At 37.1% G+C, this 17,840-nt stretch overlaps 1 protein-coding gene across 2 annotated transcripts; it reads left to right on the top strand.

Annotated features, from left to right (window-relative positions):
• The first annotated feature begins 1,148 nt into the window (after positions 1-1,148).
• Positions 1,149-10,633, top strand: kiaa1191 (KIAA1191 ortholog). 2 transcript variants are annotated; one of them, XM_084387781.1, is made up of 9 exons: positions 1,149-1,409; positions 1,788-1,909; positions 2,825-2,930; positions 3,105-3,298; positions 7,505-7,616; positions 7,725-7,849; positions 7,967-8,070; positions 8,155-8,336; positions 9,685-10,633. In XM_084387781.1, exons 3-9 carry the CDS (start codon positions 2,906-2,908, stop codon positions 9,891-9,893), a joined length of 951 nt encoding a protein of 316 aa, XP_084243907.1. In that variant the 5' UTR covers positions 1,149-1,409; positions 1,788-1,909; positions 2,825-2,905; the 3' UTR covers positions 9,894-10,633. The 2 variants fall into 2 exon arrangements, with proteins under 2 accessions (XP_084243907.1, XP_084243908.1); XM_084387782.1 differs by having other exon boundaries at positions 8,155-8,315.
• The last annotated feature ends 7,207 nt before the right edge of the window (positions 10,634-17,840 follow it).

The following is a 17,840-nucleotide window of genomic DNA, read 5'->3' on the forward strand; positions in this document are numbered from 1 at the left end:
AGGCGACATTGACAGGCGACAAGTGGGACAGGGCACAGGGACGAGCCATTATTTAAAATTGGAATTTCTCTGAAATTAAAAATCTTTGGGAACTTTTGGGATATTGTAAGTACACAGCAGGAAATATATCACACTGTACAAGTGATTTGGGGATATTTTATGACAAAATCTTACATACTGTAGCTTTAATTTTCCGAAATTTATGTTCTTTGCTATTTTGTATGTGTGTTTAGGATTTGGTGGGATGCTATAAACCATTCAAGCTCATTTGATTAGTGAGAATAACCACCACAGCCCCCTTGTGTTAATCCCTGTGCCACATCCCCCACCAAACACCAACACACTACACAACACCCTCCTTTAAGGCGCTATAGGGTCCCTTGCACCACCCACCACAGCCCTAGCAGGGGGAACTATAGCCTACTTACTTGTGGCTTCATGTGGTTCCTTGGGAGTCCTTATGTGAGTACATGAGGCCCTACATTTCCAGAGGGTGCCAATGGAAACAAAAGCTTCTTACTAATCACTGAAGAATCACACGCAGTTTGTTAGTTTGGTGCCATTACTGAATTTTGGTGGTGTCAAATGTATGCCCATACAGTAACAATCTTCTAGTTCCTTAAAAGCAAAAAGAGAGGAAAGAAAAAGTAAAAAAGAAAACAGTAGAAACATTACAATGCATATAATAATACAATAATACAATAGCCTACCAGAAAGATTGTAAAAATGCAATAATGTTGCTGAAATGAGAACTATAGGTATTCATGGAATAGGTAGAATAAATATTAACCACAAGACAGCTGGTTTGTCCATTGAGGACTTGCAGTTCTCTTCTTTGGATTATACTGTAGAAGGGATGTATTAAATAAAAAGTCATGTAATGCTGAAAAAGAACAGTACACAGGTTTACTACTATGAAGGTGAGTAAATAACTCATTTTTATGTTTGGGTGAATTAACTTGCATAGCTATGAAATAATCACATAGTAATCATTAGCTATGCAATGTGTGATTAAACATACTTGGCAATAAATCTCTTTCTGATTCTCATAGCTGCTGTGTATTTATTTTAGGTCTTTTACTGCCTCGTGCGGCTAGTTGAAGTACTGCAGCAGTTGCTATGATGATGATAACAAATCAAAGTATCGCGAGATTGGGGGACTGCAGCCCCAGTTGTGTTGTCGTGGTTGGCTTATTGTCAGAGACCTTAAGGAAGTTGAAGTTATGGCAGATATAAAGGCCAACTCTTGTCAAACATATGTGATGTGTAATTTAACCATTCGATTAAACGTGTCCTCAGTACCTCGGCTGGACTGTTAGCTGATGTAGAGGAGGTGCGGGAAGACTTGAGCTCGCCAGCGCATCCCTCAAACCGGTTTCAGGTCGCCGAAACTGGATTGAACAGCTAACGTTAGTAGGCTCATCTACATACGATTCAACAAATGTTGTCGAATTTGTTAAAATGTGGGGTATTATTCAGTATTTCAATTATTGTTAAACTTAGCCGAAATAATGTTTTGTTAAAAGAAGCGTGTTGTTGTGTTTAACGCTAGTGCGTTGGCTTTTGACGTAGCGGAAATCAGTAACGTTACTGTGAAAGAGAACAGGATTACATAACATCAGGACAGACAGCTGGTGTGATCCCTTTCCCAGCATTGCGTTATCACTTCAACAACGGTGTTTAGTCGTATTATAGACCGTGTTCAGATGCATTTCTTATCACACGTGGTATCTTCTCAGACAAAAGGTTTGTCTTGCAGTCAAGTCAATAAGTTCCTGTTTCTCCAGCTTTTTCTGTCTTATACTGGCTGTGCTAGTCCTGGCGTCCCACAATGCTGACTGAGCAAACTTCAGCTTGTCAGCAAGATCAACCTGTGCTCTAGCAGTGGTGATCCAGCCGCCCTTAACAGGTAAGAGACGAACAAATATGCTTTTGATATCTGAACATATATGCGTAGACAACTTTACACTCAGCTAGGAAATAATGTCATGTTTATAATGCTAAATTAAAAGGCATATGGTCTTGGATATACATAGTTACTTTAGAGAACTTCCACATGACCGACATTTATTCATTTATTCAAAGGCAATCATATTTGTTATTGAAAAAGGCATGATAAAGAAGAGTTAAATAGGGTCTTAAATAAAGTATAATTATCTTGGACACGGTAAGTGTTAACATACGTTTAAATAGTGGACAACACATGTTTTGGAAATTGTGTGAATAGGTTTGGGCGAAAATATTATGACAGTATTTTTTCCATGTCATTCGATATCAGTATTTATAACAAAATTCAGTTCATGCTATTAAAGGTAAAGTTAATGCATTTCATGTGTTTTTCAGATGTCATGAATGAATGTAACCACATTAACGTTACTTGTTTGTTTGTATGACATGAATTCATAAAACCATAAATCCTTTCAAATCCAAAGTCATTTACAACAAAACATTGCATTTTTATTTTTGTTAAATCAGGTGCCGCACGATATAATTTGTGTACTTGCTATATAAATTAAACCATGGATGAAAAATGTCATGGTTGTATGATATTCCTTACATACAATAATAAATGTAATGTTGTAATAAATTGTATAATATCTGGGATTTGGGAATTTCAGCCACTCATTCATTGGTAATGATGTTGTTGTTGTGTGGTCAGTCACTTGCACAATGATGCAGAGGGTCAATTGAACACTACCAAAGGATTTAAGAACTGTGTCTCTTTAATGATTAATCTGAGGTTGCTGGATGGTTCTTTGGCCTTAAAATCAAATATTGCTTGGTTAATGTGTAACTTGTTCCTTTCTCTTTATTTCATCTGTAGTTTTGATCCAGTCTGCTTTGATTGGGTTTGTCCAGGCTGTCTTCACTTTTTGGTCTAACAGAAACACTTCATTCAGTAGCCATGTCCAGACCTGGAGACCTTCCAGGTAAAGGAGAGATTTAGACCTGTTTATGTTACACGTTGTAGTGCATAAAGTGAAAGGGGTCAAGGGTATTAAACATTAACCTACATTTTCAATACGTTTAATAGATTGTAGATGGTTATATCACACCAGTTTCTACTTTTAAATGCATCAAATAATGTGTCTCTTTTACCTCAGCCCTGGAAGCAGGTCCAGGTTCCTCAGAGGGACTCCTCGGAGGGATGTCCATCCCAGTTGGGATGACCCGTCGAGCTTTCAGCTATGATGATAATCTTGAGCGGCCTATGTCTCCACCTCCAACTGACATTAATATTAACAACCTGTGGAGGCGACCTGTTATACCGGAGAGGAAGTTTGCACGACTTGCTGAGGTTCGTGTGCATTGCTTATTCTTTGACCGATTTGCCCGCATGAACATGCAAATACAATACACAAACACACATTATAGAGTCATATGAAAAAGAAAGTACACCCTTTTGAATTCTATGGTATTATGTATAGGGTTGGGTATCGTTTGAATTTGAACGATTCCGATTCCGATTCCAATTCCATGTTTCGATTCCGGTTCTTAACGATTCTCGATTCCGATTCTTTTAAGAGGTAGGGTCAAAAAAGTTTAGATCAATTTTAATTCTATGAATTTTTTACTTTTTATGAACTTTACTATGAATTTCTCACAGGGCTGTTTTCAACTACAGTACAATATAAATATCAAATCTATTTTAAACAATTTTTTTAGGATATTTTAAATGAGCTAGCTAACCAACGGTCTTTCTGAAGGAAATAGTCTGACCTAAATGGGCTATCAGGTAAAATAGACTAAATAAGGTTGTTTACACTCATGTTTAAATGTGTTTTCATCATTTATTTATTTATTTATTTTACGTTCGCCGGCATCGCGCGCAGTTTTCAAACGAACGAAGAGGACGAGAGAATAATATGGTTGTAACTTGCAAGATACCGAAGAATAAGAAAACATCATATAAGTACGTTTTTAAGGTTTAACGTCAGGGTTGTTTGCTCTGAATACATTTTATGAGGCACTGTGAGTTAATAGGGGAACGTGAGTAAAATGAATCCAATCGCTCAAACCACTTCAGGAGGTGGCCTGGGCCGCATTCCAGACGAAACTGGACAAGTGTAAATGCATCTGGTTGTTGAAACCACATATGTAAATTGTCCTCCTCCCAAAAATGCAAAAAAATAAATAAATAAACGTGTGAGAGCGTGTTATAGGCTATGTAATGTAATAGCCAGATAGGACGATATTGGAACACGCGCGTCACCGCAGATGAGAAGCTGAGCATCTGTTCATTAAGCCAACGTGCAAACTATCGCAAAGTAAAGTGAAAGTAAGTCGCAGACGCTAACACACAATCATCATCATTAAAAGTAAAGAAAGAAATGGTCTTACCAGGGCTGTTGCCACTCTCTCTTATTGCGGTCTTTGATTTTGAAATTAGCTGATGATCAATAAAATGCAGCTCATATCTGTTGCTTTCAGTGACGTGCACTCCGTTAAATCTGCATATAGCGCGGGAATTGAAGATCGGATTTAAATCCGTTTCGCAAAAACACATTTATGTGACCAGGTGTAAATGGAATCGTTTTGATAAATCAGATAGCTATCCAATCTGAGAAAACGCATGAAGTGACCAGGTGTAAACAGCCCCTAACAGCGGTGTCTTCTTCCGGTCGGCAGACTGGGAATCGAAACTAGGAATCGAAATTTAAACTTTTGAACGATTCCGGGAAAATCGCAAAGCTAGTCCCGGTTCCAATCGATACTCGATACTCGATACCCAAGCCTAATTATGTATCAGACATAATAAAAAAAATCCTGTGGCCCTTGGAAGGTCTTAAAATTAGGTAAATACATCCTCAGATAAACACATGACACCGGGACGCATATTACACCATGTCATGGTTTATTTAACAAAAACTAAGCCAAAGTGGAGAAACCATTTGTGACAAACTAAGTACACCCGTACTGCTTCCATAGGAATTAAAGAGAGTAAGTTGGAGTCAGGCACTGCTAATCAAATGCCTTGGATTAATTGATCATCAGCAAGCGTGACTGACTCTATAAAAGCAGGAGTTTTGTCAGTTTGCTGGTCTGGAGCATTCAGGTGTGTGTTAACACAATGCCAAGGAGGAAAGACATCAGCAATATTGCAATTGTTGCTGCCCGTCAATCTAGGAAGGGTTACAAGGCTGTTTTCTAAACAATTTGAAGTCCTTCATTCTACAGTGACGAAGATTATTCACAAGTGGAAAACATTCAAGACAGTTGCCAATCTTCCCAGGAGTGGACGTCCCAGCAAATTCACCCCAAAGACAGACCGTGCACTGCTCAGAGAAAATGCAAAAAAACTAGGCCTACTTCTCAGACTCTACAGTATGGAAGCTTGTTTCTGCCACAGAATAAAACATTTTATAAGACAATTGCGACTTTTTATCTCACAATTGCGTGTTATAAAGTCAGAATTGCATGGTATAAAGTCGCAATTTCGTGTTATAGTTAGAATTGCGAGATATAAATTCACAATTGTGAGAAATAAATGATAAAATCTGACTTCTTTTCTCAGAATTGTGATGTATAAACTTGCAATTGTGAGTTACAAAGTCAAATTCTGAGGAAAAAATCATCATCAGCGTGCCATGTGCGATTTCTGTGCGGAACGCTGTGATGAGTTCAACATTTTCTATTTAATTTTTCAAGTTCAAGGTCAAGTTTTTAACCCGTAAACAGGTTTTTTTTTTTTTGTTTGTTTTTTTAGATCATATTTTAATATTAATGTGTCTGTATAATGAGTGTTGCAGGTCTGTGTTTTTTTTTTGGTTGTTTTCTCCCCTCTTCCCACCCTCTACAGTACACTCCCACTTTTCCACAGCTTTACACACCCATTTCTTGAGACTTTTTCCAACTCGAAGGTGTGAACGACCAGGCTAAAACAGGGGGTTTTCATGACACTTTAAGATAGCTGTGCATAAACACAAACCTCTATGAACTGAAGCAACATTGTAAAGAACAGTGGGCCAAAATTCTTCCACAAAGATGTGAGAAACTGATAAAGTCGTATAAAATTTATACGACACAGATGATAAAGTCATAGAAAATGTTTACTTTGTGATAATGATATAAGTATAAACAATACTTAGTTTGTCACATATGGCTTCTCCATTTTGGCTTTATTTTTGTTAAATAAATAATGACACTGTGTAATCTGTCTGAGATTGTATTTACCTAATTTAAAGACCTGAGGCCTGTTTCATAAAAGACGCTAAGAAATGATCACAAAAAGGGGGAAAAAAAGAAAGGGAAAGAAAAAACGAATGAAAAATAAGGAATAATTATTGGGGGGAAAATATTGTCTTTAAAGGAAATGTCCATTTGTATAATTGTGTTAAATGTGTTTGAATTGAAAGACATAATAAAGTATATTAAATGTATACATTTGGCTAAAATATTTGTTTTTGGACATTAAATGTACTGTAGGTTTAAAATTCTAAACAAGGCACAAGTAAGTGTATTTTTAATGATAGCAATAACTGTAAAGGGACTATTCTAATGGGGTAAATCAAATGTAGGCTGATACTATAGGGCAATTACTAAGCTCAGATTCATCTTATCAGTTAAAATTTAGTCTGCTTTTGTTATTTATTTTTTAATTTTGTGATTTATTTTTTAAGATTACAAAGAAAATGGACAAATAAATACAACAGAACTAAAATACAAATTAAATAAACAGTGCTTTAAGTTTTTCAGGAAGATGTACTAACATTGGTAATCAGTCAAGTAATAGCCTACAACAGAAATTGAATAAAGCATTCAAATATAAAATAACACTGCATTGTCTTCACTGTATACATTAAATATAGATGAATCCTTATTTAAGCCACAAAATGTATTTATTCTAAAGCAGTGAGGGATTTTTATCTTTGTATTTTGTTAACACTGACACAGACCGAAGCAGTAATATAGGGCTGCTGTCACTTTTAATAGCTGCACGGAATGGATCTATTATACTGTTACACATGCGTTTTCTTTCTCAACTGTTTACTTAAGACATAAACGAGTGTGTTTACGAGGATACTTACCAAAGCGGCATTTTGCCATTTTTGTGTGTAAGTTATTTGACCATTTAGGCGCGTATCCGAAGCCCACAGTATACTTCGCTTATGCGTGTTCTACTCCATCTCGCAGCACGGGCACAGAAAGCTGCTGGGGTAACACTAACAGTGTCTCTATCACAGCTTAATGCACTAATGACACTGTTTAATTAGGCATGTCACACAGTTTAGCAACGGTAGACTGTTTTACAACACTCGCTGATTTAGATGTTAAGTTTAGTGGCTTAGGAAGGAATGAAATTGAAATGCTGAATATGGCAGCGGCACAATAATCATTTTTTTTCAATTAATTGATCAAAAATCAATTAATCGCACAGCCTTGATTCATAAACCATATAATTCAAAAGGGTGTACTTTCTTTTTCACATGACTGTATATATTTTCCATACCACAGTTTAAGACTAATGCTAACAATTCTTCTGGTATTTCCTGTATACGTTTAGGAGGATGAGTCAGAAGGAGGGGTAAAACAAACTGCTACTTTTGAATCCACTAAACCTGCAGGACCTGTGGTGAAAGCCAAAGCTTCGTCTGTCATGAACTCCCTCATCATCAGTAAGAATGTTACGATGACTGCCTCATGCATCATATTTCACAGTGTTAACTGCTCTTTAGTGGAAAGTTTAGTTTAGTCCTAATTGGACCTGTTGTGTTACGTTATAGAGCAGACCCAGGAGAGCATGCACAAGTTTGAGAAGCAGGCAGGACTGACCGATACAGGCTACACTCCACACAAAGGCCTGAATGCAGAGGAGACCCGATACCATCGTCTGGCAGAGTCAATGCATGTAGGCAGAGATCCTCTTTACATCAGCTCCAAATGTTATAGGATCGATTTTGGTCTGACATTTTCCAATACAGGTCTTTTTTTAAAAAGCATAAATTGTGTGTATTGGATGTTGTAGAAGCTTCAAATGCAAAGTGTGGATGCCAAAGAAGAGAAACAGCCTTCATCTAATCAGTCAACGCCTTCTGGGACCCCTCAATCCTCACCCAAGCAGAAACGCAGGTGCCTGAATGAGTCAGCAGCTTCACCTCCTTTGTTTTGCATTCATCATTTTGTGGGTTGTAATTTTGAGTGTGTGTTTGGCAGGGGCTGGTTCACTAGTCAGGGCTCCACAGCATCTCTCACAGGCTCTGAGATGAGCACCAGCTCTAGCTCCAGTATAGATCTGGCTTCAGGTGATGGACATGTAGAGCGCTGGGGTGTTTTTGGACCTCGGCCTCAAGTCAGCAAGTCCACCACTGACCCAGGTACAGATTCAGCTATGACAGGTAAACCACACGGCGCACTTTACATGTAGAGAAACCTTTCTGCATACTCTCTTTAAATATCAAAATCACCCTATGACCCACTTGCATTCAAATAATCCATTCTAACAGCATGAGTCGATCAGATATGCTCATGTTATCATCATAACGGTAATAATATAATAACAGTAGGCTAGATTTTGGTGATTTTTGTCAATCCAGCACATTGCTCCCAACCTTGTTAATGTATCTACAATCTACTCATAATTTGAAGTATTTACAGTAAAATCTTAATTTTATCATCAGGCAGGCTCTTACTAAGAATGGGAATAAATCTGTTATTCACATTACCTTCCAGTTTACTCATTTGAGTTTTCACTCTCCTCAAAGACTGATTGAAAACAACCATGTGCTGAAAAAAAAAAAAAATCAAGCTCATTTAAAAAACAGATTGAATAAGTCATCTTTGAAACCTTTGTAATATAGTTGATATACACACATAATCTCAAATCAGTATTAATTTGACAGATTGTTTGTTAGCTGAAAATAGCTGACAGTTAAGTTTATGAAATATGTACACGCGCACACACACGCACACATGCATTATACATACATACATACATGCATACATACTTGGCAGAAGAATTATTTATGTGTATGTTGATTACTATTAATGATTTAACTATTTATTGAACATTGCTGGACTTTGTTTGCATTTTTCATTAAGAGGAACCAGCTATCTATTCAGGTGAGATGTGAGGTATAACACTACCGTTCAAACTTTTTTATTTTATTTTATTTAGCGAAGTTGCATTAAATGAATCAAAACTGACGGTAAAGACGTTTATGGTGTTACAAAAGACTGATAAGAAAAAAAGTTTCTTGAGCAGCAAATCTAGTCATCAAATCATGAGTAATGATGCTGAAAATTCAGCTTTACATTACATTTTCTAACATCTTTAAATAGAAAAAGTTATTTTAAATTGTAATATTATTATTATTATTATTATTATTATTATTTCTGATTAAATAAGCATTAGAGACTTCTTTCAAAAACAGAAAAATCTTATCGACCCCTAAGTTTTGAACAGTAGTGTATATCATTCACATCATTTCTGTGCCTTTTTACATCATTCAGACCAGCCAGCTTTATCCAAATCCTTTCATCTATATGTATTAACCAACTCTGTTCTACTACGCAAACACTGCTCGACCAATCCAATTCAAGGACCAGAACTAGCCACTGTATAAAACGGTTTAAAGCTCTGCAGGCAGCTTTTTACACATGCAGTGCTTCAGTTGTTGGAAGTTCATCGGACTTCACCCTCTAATCCGTGTCAACACACCCAACGTTATTCCTGTGTGTTCACAGGGGGCTTTGCCCTGCAGTCCTATAAGGGAGCTCAGAAACCCACCCCTATGGAAGTGATGAAGGCTCAGGCCACCCGCTTGGCCGAGGACCCCAACTTTAAAGCTCCCCCCAAGATGGAGATCCCCACCATGGAGGGGAAGAGACAGGTGACCCGACCTCACAAACTCAAACACCGGGACATGAACGTCCTTACACCCTCTGGATTCTGAGAGAACTCCCTACATTGACATTCACCTCAGCTGTACACATAGTGAACCTGTAGCTGGTCTACCCTCTCTCTCTTTCCCTTGTGCTGTCTTGCTGTTGGGTCACTGCAGTAGTAATTGCTTTTCCCTTCACAGGCGCATCTTTTTGCTAGTGTCTAAAGTAAGTGGTCATCCTCAGATGTCGTGCGAGTGTGTATGAGCACTTTTGTTGGTGCAATTGTCTTTTGTTAGCCTCCTCTTTGCCTTTTAAAGTGTTACTTTAAGTTAGTATGTGTGAGAGTGTGCGTGCCTTAATGTTTTGGATGTACTGTGGTGTAATTACTAACACTGACTATGATGAACAAAAGCAGTGTTTTATGTGTTGGATTTTTCGTTCCATCGCATACAGTAGCAACATGTAAAACTTTTTTTTGTCTGCCTAGAGCAATTGTTATATATTCAGTAATGATGTTGTGATTTCCTGTGTAACATCAATACACACAATAGGTTCAGTGATAACTTAATTCTTTAAGTCTTTGCTGTGTGTATTATGACGTTAAAAGCATTGTGATACGGTTGTGTCGAGGACGGTGTGTCAAATGACGAGAGCACTAAATTGACTGAAGAATAAAAGAACTTTGGCTAAAATTGTATTTAATGTAACAGCTCTGGACGGAGAATTTCTTATATTTTTGTTACAAGTTTAAAATCGTTTCATTTTATTATACATGTTAACACATGAATAAATAAATGGACATAAATTAGTTTTGCTTTTTCAAATTTCTTTCCTGCAATTCCCTGTTTACCTTTCTTTCTTTTTTTTTTGCTAATGATATGACAATGAGTTCAAACAAATCTTATATGGTCACATGTAAGTTATTTAATTCTTTGTTTAAAATGATGCAAACTTTTTACCAACTTTAGAATGGTATTCTCTCTCCGTGTGTGTGTGTGTGCCCTTGTTTATATTACATTGTGGGGACCAAATGTCCCCATAAGAATAGTAAAACCTGAGATCACCTACATTGTGGGGACCAGCCAGCGGTCCCCACTTTTCAAAAGGCTTATAAATCGGGGACCAGCCAGCGGTCCCCACTTTTCAAAAGGCTTATAAATCACACAGGATGAGTTGTTTTGAGAAAGTAAAAATGCAGAATGTTTCCTGTGATGGGTAGGTTTAGGGGCAGGGGCAGTGTAAGGGGATAGAATGTACAGTTTGTACGGTATAAAAACCATTACGTCTATGGAGAGTCCCCACAAAGATAGTGAACCAGACGTGTGTGTGTGTACGTGTGTGTGTGTACAGGTTTATATTACATTGTGGGGACACAAGGCTAGTAAAACCTGAGATCACCTACATTGTGAGGACCAGTCAGCGTTCCCCATGAGGGAAATGGATTAATAAACATACTAAATTATGTTTTTGTTTTTTTTTTTATGTAAAAATGCAGAATGTTTTCTGTGACAGTTAGGGTTAGTGTAAGGGGATAGAATATACCGGCTTAGAATATACCCCACAAAGATAGTGAAACCGAGTGTGTGTATGTGGGGTTTGGCAGCACTTATGAGAGCTAAGTGTCCTCGCTGATTTAGTGAAATATTGTGGCAACTGACTTGTGGCAGTCCTCACTAGTTAAAAATATTTATTTTTTAAAATCTAGTGTTTTGTAAGTCTCTGTGATGGGTAGGGGTTGGGTAACGTGGTAGAAAATATCCTTAAACTGATATAAAATCAGTGGAAGTCTATGCAATGTCCTCACTATAGTGAAAGAAACTAGAGACCCCAGAATAATTTTTGTTCTACTAGTCATGTGAAATGTTCCCTCCCTCTTGTAATATTCTCGATCTGCCACTAAGTGGCAGTATCCTCCCAAAAGTGTTGTCTTTTAGTGTAGCAACTCTATTATCATAGAAATAAACGTTCAGTGGGTAAACTGAGATTTCTTTCTCAAATCATTCTCAGATATATGAGCACTTGTATTTTACTTTTTGGATAGTCCAATAAAACCATCTGCATGCCTTTTTGATCCCACTCTATATTAAGTGTCTTTAACTACTTTGTACTGACATTGCAATTAATAATACAATGCACTTATTGTTTACAGGTATTTTACATTGTACTTGCATTAAAAAAACACCTGCATTTGTCTGTAATTAATTTAATCTATAAGTAGATGGTTGTAACGATGGCTGTTTCAGAGGAACAAGGGAGAGTAAAATTCAGATGCAGCAAACATTTTATTCAAACATACATAAAGTAAATACAGGCAAAACTGATAAATCCAGACATGGGCAAGGAAAGCAAACGAAACTGACAGCAAGCACAAACATAGAAGGACAACACCAGACAAAGAACATGAGAAACCCTGGGGTATTTATTCACAAGGGGTGTCTGGCAAACAAGACCTGGGAACAATCAGGGTCAGGGGCGACGCCAGATCATTTTTAACGCAGGTGCTGAGGGGGTGCTAGATGATTGACGGGGAGCTGCGCAATATATATATATATATATATATATCAATATATCAAAACTTGGCTGCTCAAGATTTAATATACAGTTATCACAATTAAAGTTTTAATTTTATTATAATTAACAAGCACAACATTCAGCATTCAATCAAATATTCTTAAAGATTTATTATTATTAATAATGTTATTTCAACATAATTTGTGTATGTGTAAGCAAGATGTGCATTTGTAAATCTGGTGACACGCATGCATTGATTTTTATTAATAAACTAGTGTTTTCTGTGTCAGTGTCGGCTGCAAAGATGAAGTTGACGATCGCCATCTCCGTAGTTGCTCCTATAGAGAGAAATGCACATAATGGATTACATAATCAGAGAGTAGCCTATTTCTTTTCGTTTTGAATTGTTTCGTTTAAAGACATTTCAAGCTTTCTATAGATATATTTCTCATGTCTGTGAGGCATACGCTGAGTTTCGGTTAATTTATGATTAACCTGTTCACGAGCAATGCAAGTGACCGCACCGGCGCCTCCATGCCATTATTATATTGTCTGCTATTTTTGCTTCTTATTTATTAAATCCAGGCAATTGGTTGATGACAAACTGAAATCATTACTAAAATCATAATAAAGTAGGCTATACTGTGTACAAAAAATCAGATGAGCCCAGAAGATGAACGCAACGCGTTTAATTACACGTTAAGCATTTTCCTCCCATAGAAAACCATTATAAGAATGCTTAATGTGGCTTAATGCAGATTAGAATGTCCCCTTTTAATTTGTCAAAATAACGACTTGTGTCGAAATAACAGATATTATGTAGAAATAACGAGAAACGTTTTTTTTTTTTTTTCACCATGCGGTTCAGGGCTTCCATAGAATACAGCCTGAATATAATTGCTTCCAGAATTTTTTTTGGGGGGTGCTATCGGGGGTGCTTTGGCTTTATGTTTCTTGGGGGTGCTGAAGCACCTGCTAGCCCCTCCCTAGCGCCGCCCATGATCAGAATAAATATGGTAACAAACAAGGCAGGCAAGACAACAAGGGAAACAGGAACTGAACACAAAAACACTTCAAAATAAGAGTCCAACACAAGACGGGAAAACAGGTCTGGGTCATAACAATGGTTTACCCTTCCCTTACACCTTAACCTACCCTTAGACCTTTACCCATAGCACCAAACCTGTCCCTAATCTTACCCCTACCCTAGAAGCTAAAGTGTTTTGCAATACAACATGAACACAAATAAGTACATTGAAACTAACAATAATTTAATGTAAGTACATGGTAAAGACACGTCTTTATATATATAGATATCTATAGATGGATATCTATAGATATATATCTAGCTATCCTTATCTATCTATATCTATCTATCTATATATAAATATAGAGCGAGAGAGAGAGAGAGAATCTGTATTATGACATGTTTTCCTTATTGGAGTTTGGACACAGACATCATCTTACGAAGTAAATGAACAAATTAAGTATATTTCAAAAATTAAATCTGGCCACAAATGTTACCAGTGGGATTAATGATCAAAATACTAACAAAACAGGATGGATTGGCATTAATTGTGGTAATCTTTGGACCAGTATTATGCTTTCTAGTTTAATAACTTTAAAATAAATGTAACTTTTGTTTTCCAAATACTCACTGAACCCAGTTCAAAAAGCCATTCTGATCTCATCATAAGGGTATGTAATCATAATCATGATTGTGCTCTTGAATCACAGCATGGTAGACTTTGGCTGTTTTATGAGTAACAACAGGAATGCAGTCAAACTTTATACGTGGACGACACCACAGAGCACTATCCGTGAGCTCTGAAGCCAGGTCCACATGTTGTGGTCAGACTGTGATCTCATAGCTCTATCACAGTGACTCACATGCAATAGAGGCCCTCACACTCTGAGCTGGGTGGACCACCAGCCTTCATATTAAATCCAGACATCCCAGTGGGACTGAAAACGTAGGAAATGACCTACGATGTGTCAGCGTGTAAAAGTACAACGTCACAGAGGGATTACAAGGGCTCTGGGAGGAGGTGAGCATCTGTATGTGTGTGTGTGAGGGAGAGAAAGAGCGTTATTGGGTGGAGGCTAATGGGGGCTGGACTTCCAGGAAAGCCTGTGTTTACCATGGCAGCATCAGTTGTGAGGAGACTGCCAATGAAGCAGCAGAGAAACACTGAAGGATGAAGCTAATATTGGATGTTAGTAGTGTAGTGTAGTGTTTTTTGTTTTTTTTTGTGATGTGGTATTGCGTGAAGGATACTGACATTACAGAGTATTGATCACTTATGTTGGAAGATTACCTCTTTATTTCGACTCTTGCATTCCTTGATGACCTCTTGATGGAGATAACCTCACAATTATTTCCATCAAGAGGTGCATACATTTTTGGTCAAGATCTTGTATTGACAATGCAAAAGTCCAGCACTTTGTAAAGTCTCCTCCAGCACACCCCAATGTGCCAATTCATGTGTGAACATGATTCTTCATTTCTTCTTTCCATTTTCACAATTTAAGCCTGATGAATCTTGGCTTTGTCGTCCTGGAATATGGCCATGATGTCCATGTAGGAATGGTTGTTTAAGAAATGAAAACCTACATACTCCGTCAATTAAGGTTAGAAGAAATGTTGCTAAACATATAACATGCTAATAATCACAGCAATAATGGATGTATGGATGGATGGATGGATGGAAATTCAAAACAGCAACTTTTTTTTTGTGGCCGGGCAGTGTATGTTACTGTTTGTACTAGTTCAGGTTTTGCCTACTGTTTGCATGAATTCACATCCGTGAGCACCTTTGATCGTCAACCTGATCGACTTGTGGGAAATGGGACTAATAGTAATTTCCATTAATGAGCGCTCAGTGTGTGCTATAATTGGAGGTGACTTGCGGCAGAAGGGCGAGATCATAATATGCATTAATGAGAGGATCTTGTGAAGTTAAATCATTTGACATACATTCCAATGTCACATGCAGATGCTCTGAGCATTGAGCCTTTCAGTTTGATTGGCACTGAGCAAGAAGAGTCAAATCTGAACTCAGTGGTCCGCTACCACAGCTCTTGATTTAATCGTGAACACCGCAGCGGCCAAATGCAATGATGCCAATCCAAGTTTGTGAGCAGTGAACTATTAAATCCATGGTTCTGTATTCAGGAAATACATAGAGGAGGGGGAAACCTCCATAGAATGACATAAAAATCTTGCTATAAATGAATGATCAAAGAGGATGTCTCTGTGCTATATAATGCAGAATTCTCTTTTTGAATTTGCATTTTTCTAGGCATTAAAGTACAGAAAAAGTAAGCGCGTTAAATATTTATTCAACATGTTTAATAATAATTAATCAGACACAGAATCAGGTTACTCATATTTTTGGAAAACTTAATGCCACCAAATATTTGGCTTTTGCTAACTGTAAACATTTGTTTATGAATGAATGAACATAGTGATATATTACATTATATAAAACAGTTATTTCTGGTTCTCGAATCTGATTGGCTGAGAGCCTTTTCCAGCCGTGCGATATTCCATCAGTATCAGGAGCCATTTTACTGTTTTAATCACTACTGTCATGGCGGTTGAGCAAATCCACCATCTTTTTTTATTTTTTATTTATATATCATTTTATTTTTTTTACAAATACTACTGTTATTGTGTCACGAATGTAGTTATTTAGACCTCAAATATGTGACTCATATATGAATATAGTTCCTATTTTACAATTTGTTTTGAAGTTTTTGGAGATAGATTGAGCTCCAGGCCGTCACCAGCCGTTCAGCGCTCATGTAACTTACCCGCAGAGAACAGCGTCATCTCGGCCAGTCCTTCGGGAATTTGCCTCTGGCTCTTACATTTGGGGTATATCAAGCGGGAAATCTTTAATGTTATAATTCATTCATTCAAATAAATGTAATTTTACCGCACTTTATCTCTGTGTCTGATTCAAAGCAGGCAGAATGCTAGATCTAAAGAGCCGTAACTGACGAGAATAACCGTTAATAATTCCCAGACAGCAACATAGTGGAATCCATGTGTACCAGATATGGGCCAGATCTGGGCCGACACTATGTTGCTGTCAGGGAATTATATTATATTATATTATATTATATTATATCATATTATATTACATTATACAACTCAAAGTAGAAAAATAAATCTGGCAATCTTTCTAAACATTGGTATTAGTGATGGCATCAAGTCAAAGTCTATTTGGCTGGACTAGAAAGTCTAAATGATCTCAACCGCTGTGCTGCTTTGCACGACATCATTTACCTCAAAGGTTTGAAGTGATGGAAAAATCTATCTCACCCACAGGGTTTCAGTGTGCCATGGAACATTAATGACCATATTTTTAAAAAAAATTGCTTTGGGTTTTTAAGACTTTTTGTGTATTTGATGGTAGTGCTGCATAATAACATTCATAATGTTCTTTATTAAGTAATTAACAAATATGATATAAAGCTTAACAGATCACTTTTTTCATTTCACATATGAATGTCCATGAACTACTGATCTGTTAAACATTATATAAAGACTTTTCATAACCTATTTCCCATTTAATGTATTATTGTGTATCTTCTGAAGTGAAGCCAGCTTGATATACAGTAGAAGATAATAAAAAGTAAAACAAGATAGTGAGATAAGAATAAACTGATTACAGTGAGTTGGGTGCTAAAAAGGAATACCAATTGCAACACATCCGCCACTGGAAATGCACTTTGTCTCAGTTAGAGAGGTATTTGAGGGTGTGACTGTTGGCCGTCTATACCACCCTTTTAGTGGTCACTGACTGCCCACTCATGACACTCATGTCTCTCTGACATCATGTACACAATTAAAGCATTTACTGTCATTCACACCACATATTCAAATATTTTTTATGTTTTAATTTGATAAATTATAGGATTCTGACGCAGCTTAAAACTACAACTATGAAATAGTGGACCTCATTTTTTTACGTGAGAGAGAAATATCTATTGTTACTTATAGTAAATAGATCTGTTTGTAATTTACAACTTAGCAAGCTGGTTCAGTGTATGAATCACTTTACATCATCTTGAAAGATACAGCATATAGTATAAGTGGATATCAGTAAGCACAAATGGCGACTTGGTCCTCCTTTACAGCTTCCACTCTTCCTCTAAATGTTAAATAATGGATCTGAGAATCAAGGAGATCTGGTTTCAATTCCCCCAAAAACTGGGATTATATATGAGACAGAACGTGCTGGAACAGAAAACTTTTGCAACAAAGTCAGAAGCACATAATTAGAACGTCATTGGATGACGTAGCAGATTGTTTTCACTGGAATTTAGTGAAAAATTCAAACCCATTATTTAGAAGGGGTGTCCACCAACATCTTTTTACCTGAAATTGCCTAATTCGAAATTTCGAAATCCCTGAGCCATATTTGGCCTGAAACCAAAAGTCTTCCAGCTTCTGTCTATCTCACCTCAGTTCTGCTCACCTTGTCTGGCTTGAG

Source organism: Rutilus rutilus, assembly GCF_951802725.1.
Source record: "Rutilus rutilus genome assembly, chromosome: 18".
In the NCBI taxonomy this organism is placed as follows: Eukaryota; Metazoa; Chordata; class Actinopteri; order Cypriniformes; family Leuciscidae; genus Rutilus; species Rutilus rutilus.

Coding starts and splice junctions, on each gene's coding strand:
- kiaa1191 (XM_084387781.1), top strand. CDS start 2,906: ATGTCCAGACCTGGAGACCTTCCAG. Junction 3,299..7,504: donor AGTTTGCACGACTTGCTGAG/GTTCGTGTGCAT, acceptor GTATACGTTTAG/GAGGATGAGTCAGAAGGAGG. Junction 8,337..9,684: donor TACAGATTCAGCTATGACAG/GTAAACCACACG, acceptor GTGTGTTCACAG/GGGGCTTTGCCCTGCAGTCC.